At 33.0% G+C, this 10,378-nt stretch overlaps 1 protein-coding gene across 1 annotated transcript in view; it reads left to right on the forward strand.

Annotated features, from left to right (window-relative positions):
- Positions 1–948, forward strand: part of LOC149569475 (Lactoylglutathione lyase / glyoxalase I family protein) — a 34,077-nt gene extending 33,129 nt beyond the window's left edge. The window contains exons 3-5 of the mRNA XM_089822176.1: positions 1–85; positions 176–251; positions 510–948. Of these exons, the coding sequence (XP_089678302.1) occupies positions 1–85; positions 176–251; positions 510–550 (202 nt within the window). The 3' untranslated portion in view covers positions 551–948. The remainder of the gene's footprint in view (positions 86–175; positions 252–509) is intronic.
- Positions 949–10,378: the final 9,430 nt, after the last annotated feature.

Here is a 10,378-nt window from a genome sequence, read left to right on the forward strand (position 1 = left end):
GAAATTAGATCCACAACAGCTTCCAAATGGGCACCACTTATCATTCTCTGTTTCTGATTATGATGCCTTTGTCGAGAAGCTAAAAGTAAGCAGTTGTTTACTGCTTCTGGAGTTTATTGATTCTGTATTGATGCGAATAGCTGTTGGTTAACAAGGTAAATGATAATATACGCAGGAAAGGGGGATTTCAACTTGCGAGAGAACCCAACAAGGAGGGAAAATAAAGCAAGTATTTTTCTTTGATATTGATGGTACGAAGTTATCACCTTTTTGGAGTTTAAAAAATTGGTCTTGATGAATTCCATTGAATTGTCAGACGAATTTCTCTTTCAATTTCACATGTTAAAAGATAATAATGGTATTCTGTTTACTTGGTTTTGAAGCATGTTGAGAGCATTCAAAATACCGTTGATATGATCAGTTCATAGCACCTTTTATTTAGTGTCCCCCCCATATGATGTGTAGCATTATATCCATGGTAAGTTTAAGCAGTGAATCCTGTCTTGCAGGAAATGGATTGGAAGTTGGTAACCGGTCTTCGCTGGTTTGAAAATCGAATGTTTTATTGCAAAAGCTGCAGACAGATTGCACAGTATTAAGTTCATGCCATTTATGGTTGGTTAACTCATAATGTATAGATAAATAGCTTCTTTTTAGTAAAAAAAATTTAAAATGTATGCTGGATAGAATTTGGTTCGAAGTAAAGCACATATGATGGGACTCATTCATGAACGGCTGTTATTAAATATAATAATTAGCCTTAGAGTATCAGGCTCAAATCATATCGTTGTATGCCAATAGGGTTTTGTTGGAGTATCTATACTGTAACTAATGATGAGGAGAGCACTGAAAATACTTTCATTTTATTATACGTTAAATATAACAATTCTCTGTAATGTATTTTGTAACTATTATTTTATTTGAATCTCAGGTGATGCCTTGATTAAATGTCATGTTTATTTTAATAATAACAATTAAGAAGCGTGAACCTTTAAAAAATCATGATATGTTAGAGCACATTTTTTGATGATATTGATGTGAAGATTCTGCTTTATCGTTCTTGACTCATGTATTTTATACAAACCTATTTTTATGAAATTAATTATTTCATGTATTACAACTTGGTCATGCTACAAAGAATACCTTCCACTTATCATAATTGTTGTGGGATATTTTCACTTATTGATTTTTGAATTTTTTTTGGTGAAGTTTTAGAATTAAATACAAGTTTGTACAAAGTAAAGATACACAACAACTTAGATTATTCAAGTAGATGTGTTTGCACTTGTGAACCCACTAATAATGCATTGTATTAGCATGGAAAGTAGGGCACATGAGAATGCACTAATCACTTTTAATTCTAGAGATAGCACTAAGGTGTAAGGAGATAGTATACATGGTAAATAGTCTCATTTCTAGGAGCTTATGATAACATGTCAAGAATAATTGTTTATTGGTGTAAATAAATATGTATGGTTAAAGTCCTTTAACCTATTTTGTTAAAGAGGTTATGGCACAGAATCTCATTTCTAAGGGAATGTGATAATTTGTCAAGGATAATTGTTTATTGGTGTAAACAAATGTGTACGGTTGAGACTTCTAATCTATTTTGCTAAAAGGATTCTTTGATATGATTGGAGATACATATGGCATTAATAGTTTGGTTTTAAAGAGTATCTCACTTTCCACCTCAACTTCGCATGATATAAAATTCATTACAAATTAACAAAATAAATGCCGATTCTCATTGAAGGTATTTTTCGTTGTTCTCTAAATTCTAAACATCATTGTAATATATGGGTTAAGGTTGTCATTTGGTGTTAAAATCAAAGCTAAAACAACTAAAAATGAAAATGAAAATAAAAATAAAATGTAAGACTTTCAATTTTATCTCTACAATTTTCGTAAGGTATGAAAAGGGTATATATAAGTGCCTTTGGATTGACGTAAGTGGGGCAATATGTTTTTAATTCTCAATTAAAAGAATAGCATATACAATCTTCGTTGTGGAAACTAAAAAAATGTGAACAATAGGCACATTAAACAAATGTGAATTGTGCTAATTTAAAAAAGTGTACCAAAAGGATTTTGATGTTTGGTCTTTGACAAGTGTACTTGTAATCAACATGAGTTGAAGTTTTATGGTTTGTAAGTGACATGATATATTCTTCAAACAAATTAAATCAACAAAAATTACTACACAATTAGACATAATAAAATGACCATAAGCAATTCACAAAAATAATTAAGTGAAATATACTTCAAAAAAAATACATTGTTTCCTACCATGCACAATAAAGATAAGATTGTAAACTTTTGGTAAAAACAAAGTCTATGCATAAGAAGTGTATATATACACTTTTCTAATAGTTATCTACATCTTAGTGATTAATAAACATAAATCTGAAAGTGTATTCTATAGCCTTTGCTATTGTCTTGTATAACGTTTGATGTTTGGTGGTCTCAACAAAAGAGATTCATTTGAGTTGCTATAAGACATGAAGAATATGACAAAAGATTGTGTCAAACTGTTAGTTCGATAGGAGGGTATACAATTAGAAAATGTCTAACTTAAAATAAACTACATCCTATGAAATCTGTACTTTGATTTCTGGATTCGATTATTTACATTATTTTAGCATCAACATTTCAGATTACACTTTGTGATCCATCATCAGGATGAGAGAATGCAAGAATAAAATTATGTTGACTAAGCCTCACTAAAAAGCAATAGAAGGGAGTGAGAAGGGAGGCACAAAAAACAAAAGAAGACACGAGAAAAAATTGCAAAAATTAAAGCAAATGATTGAAACTAAAACACCAAAATACGAGCATACAAGTAACTAAAGACTAATAGAACAAACAAAAAATATACGTACATACATAAATAGTTTGGAAATCCTATGAAGCAAACTACCAATAGAGCAAGCTGAAAAAGAAAAAGACTAAATGATAAAAATGGAGAAAATAGTTTGAAATCTTTATCTCTAGCATTGTCATATTGTATTATAAATAATTTTATTTATTTTTACATACAAGACTTACTAAACAAATGATGAGAGAAATTAAAAGACAATTGCTCGCAAATAATGCAAAAGAGAACCTAAGTGGCCTTCACTAATTTAACATAAGAAGCTTATTATGTACAAAGTGAACTTAGAACTCACTCTATTATAGTTAAATACAGAAAGGGGCTTGCTCCCCACCCAACCAACCCCTTTGCCCTCTATTAGCCCTATTGAACATTCCCTACTATAACAAAAGACAATAGTCTTTAATAGTTTGCAACTTCTATACAATGGGTTTTAGATAAAAATTAAAAGTCTAGAGCTATAAAGTATATTCTATGAATATTTTCAAAGTCTATTAGCATTGAGAGATGCACTAGAACACAACAACATTAAGGATAACATTATTATGTTTTTTTATGGCTAGACATAATTGTATTTCTCCTAAGATATTTAGTTTGAATCCAATTGCTACCAAAAAATTCTTCAAAATTAAATGGAGATAAATTGAGAAGAGACAATTCAGGTACCTATGTTGTAGCTTTTTAACATAGACCACCTCCTATTCCATGTCAAAATGCAGCTATTGGAAAAGTGACTCTCCTAACATGGTGGAGCAAACATAAGGGGGCCACATGTTTGGGTGGTGCATAAACACCATTGAGGATGATTCTTAGAGCAACTTTAGATTGACGCACATGTTGAGGTTCTCAAGTCCTCGCCTTAAGCTTCTCATTTTTGTAATATGATGTTAGCTATATATTGGAATTTTAATTGTTTTGATTAAGTAAAAATAGGTTTTGAAAGGACCCGAAACCTTTTACAAAGGAGAAGAAAGATATAACAATGAGGATCTTAAAACAACTGTGGAAAACCACCTGACAAACTAGAGGGACACACTAGAGTTCCCAATAGGAGGGCAAACAACCCAAGAAGCCACAAAACATCAAGATTTACATTTTGGTCCAGTCTTTTGTGAAACGTAAATACATATCAAATGAAGGTTTGGAGGATTTGCCTTTTTTCTTTAACTGATGTCCAACCATCCTCCACCTTCCCAACAACCTTCTACCAATCCCCACAAACCCCCAAAACCCCTGCAGCAGGAGCAACAATAGTGTTTTGGACAGAGTCAACAACAAAAAAAGGGATAGCATCAACATTCTGACTCAAAGCCTCCAAAGGGACAGCAAACGAATCAATAGAAACAACAATAGGCGACGGGTCAAAAACAACATTCTGAATCAAATCTATTATATGGACAACATTCAAACCATTGGAAACAACAATAGAATCCTCAGCCACAGTGTCAGTATGAGAAGATGTATCCGACCCATCCACATTCATGGATACTTTCTAAATCGTATAGTGATCATCTGAAACCCCCAACTACCAAGAAGGTGATTTCTTTGATCTAACCTTCTCAAAGGAGCATCACCCAGCGAGATGGCTGGTCTTATGGCATTTCCTATAGCTAAAAGGAATGCCCTCATAATCAAGAAGCTGAATCCAAGAACCATTTGGAGAAGCCAACTTCAACAATGTTGGGAGTCCCTTGGAGACATCCATCTCCACAAGGATACGAGCATACATTGTCCTATAGACATTGGAAGAAACCGCATTAACCAAAATGAAATCCACAATGACATCCCCCACAACCTCCAAGACAAAATCCTACCAAAAGTGAAGGGGAAGATTCGACAACAACACCCAAAGAGGCATCTTATTAAGAGGCATCTTATTAATGGTTTCAATAGTCGGATTAAATGTCGGGTACTAGGGTTTGACCATCAGGGGAAACCTTTCCTCCCAAGAGAAACCACGACATAGGATGGCATTTCTGTCATGAACATTAGCAAAAACACTTTGGGGGAAAAGTCCAATCCTTTACCCCAGGCTAGTGGAGCAAGTACTTGGCACAAAAATCCCATAAGGGAAACTGGCCTACAACCATTCTCCACTACGAAGGGGCGTCGAACCTCTAACCTCAAGGAAGTAAACCTCAAGGCACAAACCAACTCACATACAAGTAGCGGCTGAATTTTAAGTGCTATAACTACAATATGTTAGAATTTTAAGTGTTATAACTACAATATGTTGGAACCCTTTACCAGATTATATAGTATCTCATAAATAAGTGGTGATGAATCTACACCCATTTGGAAGGTTTCTCAATGTTGGCAGTAAATGCTATTGTCACTCCTTGTGTTTTTCAATATTATGGTTGAGCTAGTAAAATGAACATTTGAAATTGGCTAAAATATTCAAACTTCGGCTTGAATGTTTTGTGTACTCCCAAGTGTGTGCACGCACATGCATGTGTTTAGGAATGCGTCCACAAATGTCTACATGGGCATGTGTGCACATGGATGTGTGTATGTTGGTGTACATACATGCACATGTGTGTGGGTGTGGGTGTGGGTGTGGGTGTGGGTGTGTGTTTTGTGTATGTATGCAAACCTACTACCAAGTGGTGGCATTTTAAATCTCCTCTTAGTGGAATAACTAGTGGAGCACATTAGACGTGTATCTATTAATCTCTCATGTCCTTTACCTCTTGTTGTAGTCCCTTTTAGGCCTCCCATCTTGTAGGTAGTTTCTCCTTTGTTGGATAGGGTGTTGGAGATTTCTCAAAGTTGTCCCTTGATCTTTTAATCATACTCACACTAGTGTCCCTCTAACATGCTAATGCCACCTTCACTTCATCCCATCTTCACTAGTGCCATCTTCAAAAAGAGCTCTTGATGAGCTGGAGTCACTATCTTTTGGCAATGAAGTTGAAAAACAAAGATTAAATTAAAACCTAGAATAGAGGCTTAAAAAAATAAAACAAATACTATATTATATGTAATTGGCTAAATAGAAGGCATGTGATGGAAACATTAGTCTGATTTAAAATTTTGAAACATGTACTAAGAAGAACACTAAAATAGCTTCTATATTTAAAATAGTAAAGGTAAAACTATAATTGTATGACTATAAAATATTCAAAAAACAATTTAATTTTAAGTTGTGATATTAAACGTTGAATAAAAAAATAAAAAATAAATATATAAATAGAAAATTTAAATACTAAATATATTTTAAAAAACAAATTTATATAATCAATATTATAAGTTCTATCTTTAAATAAATTTGCATAATGATATTATAGATTATCTTATTGGGTACAAAGGATAGTACTTACTTCAAGGAGTTTTAACTCTTAAACAAACGATAGAATTTTGACTACAAAATTTTTTGTCACAGAATAGATATAGTGACCTACCAATAAAAATAATAATTCATACCCCAATAAGACATTAATAATATCAATAAGACATTAATGTAGGGTAGAAGGAAAATTAATAGAATATATAGATATTTTAATAACAGCTCATGCTCATGCTTTGCAGATACTTCATAATAATTTCAGATTATTCATTTAATTTGTCAACAAAAAGAACCCGTAAAACAATTATTTTTATTCCTTGAAACGAAATACCGTGAGTGAATTTGGTAGATTATTTAATTTTAAAAAAACATTTATTCATTGTTATAGTTGGCTCATAATAATTTCAGATTATTCATTTAATTTGTCAACAAAAAGAACCCGTAAAACAATTATTTTGATTCCTTGAAACGAAATACTGTGAGTGAATTTGGTAGATTATTTAATTTTAAAAAAACATTTATTCATTGTTATAGTTGGCTCATAATAATTTCAGATTATTCATTTAATTTGTCAACAAAAAGAACCCGTAAAACAATTACTTTGATTCATTGTTATAGTTGGCTCATAATAATTTCAGATTATTCATTTAATTTGTCAACAAAAAGAACCCGTAAAACAATTACTTTGATTCCTTGAAACGAAATACCGTGAGTGAATTTGGTAGATTATTTAATTTTAAAAAAACATTTATTCATTGTTATAGTTGGCTTTTATTTTTAGTTTATTTCATTCCAGAAAATAGGATTTATTCCCCAGGAAATTGGTCGGCGGCCAATGAGAAATCAGAAATTAGAAAGATGAAAATAAATTTAAAAATATATTGCTTAAAACCTTATAGCTTTGAACACGTTTTTGGCATGAAAAAATTAATGGGGGGTCTATAATGTTCCTTACCTTATATAAGGCAGGGACTAATTATATAAGACGGCAACTAATAATAATAATGGTGAGGTTGTGTATGGTGTACTTTGGTGGCTATGAGTTTCACATGACACGTGCACGATATTCTGCAGTGTGACATGATGTGGTACTTGAGTCATTGATGTTATTTTTCCAAATTGTTCCATAGAGTGATAATATTGTTAGATGGGCAATCAAGTGGAAGCAACGACCACATTACTTGAGCGCCACTGGAAGCTCACTCGATAAGCACCATTACTTTATGGACAAATCTTAAGGGTCTTGGGGTCCCACACCTACCTCCAACGAGTGCACTCCCATGTGAGCGCACGCGTGATAATCAATATTTTCTTTCGATAATGCCCACAATGAGTTAAATTAAAAACACTCAATTTATAAAACATAAAACCCTTACGTAAAAGAAGCGAAAAACACAATCCCAAAATGGATCATATTGCACATCAATTGCCTACCTTGGTTTCATGTTAGACTGCGTCATTAACAACGAATTTATCCAGACCAAATGCACATAAGCTAATTCCAAATCTACCAGAACGAAATTAAGATATTCAACACGATAGAGATAATTAATTAACATGATAGAAGTTTAGCTCAAACAAGACTAGAAAAAAGGGCAAAATAAAATGCATTAGACAGAAGCGTGTGATTAACTAAAAAAATTGCCAAGACAGACATGGCTGACTGACACAACCACCGATGTAAATTTTTTCTTATCAATGTGCAGATAATATAATATAGGAATGGTAAAAATAAAATGCACCAAATACTCCAAAAACATTAAGAAGGCTTTTCAATAAGATCTCATATGGGTCAAGAATGGCTCCTCGTGCCATCAATATATGGAAAACAAGCTATTCCCAAACTCAAATCCCAGTACCTCGTTGCTAAACAAATTAGTTTCATTGAACTGCCAAAACAATGAAGAGTTCATGACATGAGATCCAATCCCGTATTTAACCGTCTGGGTTGTTTCAGCAACTTGATTCCTTTCTTTGTCATGGGTCGTATTTTAAGTTTGATGTCAGACAACAGCATGCCATAAAAAAGTCGGCACAACTTATTGTTGAATATGTTTTAACCTTCAATCCAAATTTTTAAGCCAAGAGCTCTTTCAACTTTTTGCATACCATGCTAGGACTAAACTTCAAGCCCTTGTCACAAATAAGAGTACATCTGTGGGCAACTTGTGACAACAAATCTATCCATTCCGTCATTCAAGTTATGAACGTCACAAATCCGTTGCCTGACATTTTCGATCGAATCGTATTGCCTGTGTAACCAATGCTGCCTCTGAAAATTCAAAATATTTACTTTAGGCATCTATTGGTGTTATAAATCAAACAAATCTTTCCATGTTTTAAGGCCCACTGACTAAACTGATGAACTCAGTTTCGCATCTAAACTAACAATAACATCTTCAAATCAATCAAAATTTTGTCCACGACAGTACAAGATTATGAGCACTCATCCAGCCCAGTCTTGGTTCACATAAGCTTGAAAATCTAGATGTTCTCCTCCTGCTTCCAGTTACATTGTAACAATGCCATCAAAAGCCCCATGAAGTCCTGTAAAATAGCATCGATTAATTCATAGCTGCTATTATAAAATCAGATATCTCGAGGTTCCGAGCCTAGATTTTCTCCAAAAAACCCCAATAAGTCCTAGAGCCCATCTTGAACTACGGGCTTGACAAATCTGTATCGGTGAGTCCATCATCGTCCTAGATTAATGATCTAGGATGTCCACAGTTTTAACACGTTATATATCTGGGTACAGCTGTGTCCAATTATTTTTTTCACTTCCAGACAATGGTTGTCATTTGGGTATCCTACCCTCAACTGTCTCCCAGAGGCATCATTTCTAGACTTGATTTTCCTTTCATCACAACTAATTCTATGACAAGTGGAGAGCACTCAATAAAACTTCATAACGTTGAGCAAGCAAGAACACAATCATATCAGATCACGTCAACCAGATGATTTTATTAGTGTTAGCATAATGAGAGAAAAAGTAATAATTCTTTCGAGGATCATAAGGATAATCTTCTTTAGGTTCTAACCTAAGTCACAAGGTATGCCAAATTTTATCCATGCAGTTCGAATTTCAGTGAATTTTTACCCTTGGAAACTTAGTCTGAATTTTAAGATATTTAATATAGTATTGTTATTTATAATAAAATTATTTTTATTTTAAAATGATATTGAGTTATTTAGTTAAATTATTTAGCAATGTAAACTACTTTGACAAGTTTGTGGATGTATTACTTATATTTAACAATAAATAAATTTATGATTTTTTCCGAACTTTCTAACTGATTGCAAACTGATAGGAAAATGACATTTAACATAATCCTTTTAAGGATCATAAGGATAAGCTTTATATTACTGTTAAATAGTACTTTAGGTCCCAACTGATTGCAATATGTTAGAGCCTAAATATACCAACGTAAGAAAATGGCATTTACCAAAACCCTTGCCATTTCATTGTTATTCCTGTCCAAGCTTAAGCAAGGTTAAAAGACAGCTGTCGCTCCGCAGCTAACATAACGAAAAGGGGCAAATCACTTAATAATAACCTGCCAAGCCATGAGCTATGAAATTGTCTGGCAAATCCCTCACAAGAACCCTTTTGCAAACCATGCAACGACAATAATTTTCAGTTTATTGTACAGAATAATTAAATCCCTGTGAAAATTATTTCAGTCGAGGATTAACCACTTCAACGGCAGGCCTGATGACCAACCAAATAACTAGACATGACACTAGCCACATTAAAGCCATGAATACACATCCATTTGTAAGTTTTGCCATAGTGTAAAGATGGACATGTGCCTTCCTTGAACTTTTGATAGGTTTCTAAATAAAAGTGGATAAATTTTGAAAGCCAAATGATGGTCAGAGTAAAAAAAATCCAAATTACATCTAAAACACAAGTTCACCATCAGGAGAATTTTCTTCCGGTCACAAATGAGATAGCACTAAATTATTTGCCTTCTCTACAGAACCAGACTTCGTCCGAAGTTATGCAGAACTAAGTACAAAAGATATGGACAGAATTTACTACTTTATCTAGTTCTACAAAAGATTCTTTTAATTATGAACAGAACTAACTAATTTATGTAAAATGTCTGGCTAGGATAGTACCGACAGAATTTACAACTTTAAAAAAAAATTGCATAACCAACACTTGAACACGTACATGACATATATATGATCCTAATATTTTAATTAGTTAA

Source organism: Cupressus sempervirens, chromosome 3 (genome assembly GCF_028749045.1).
Source record: "Cupressus sempervirens isolate cs-2001-9-10 chromosome 3, ASM2874904v1, whole genome shotgun sequence".
NCBI lineage: Eukaryota > Viridiplantae > Streptophyta > Pinopsida > Cupressales > Cupressaceae > Cupressus > Cupressus sempervirens.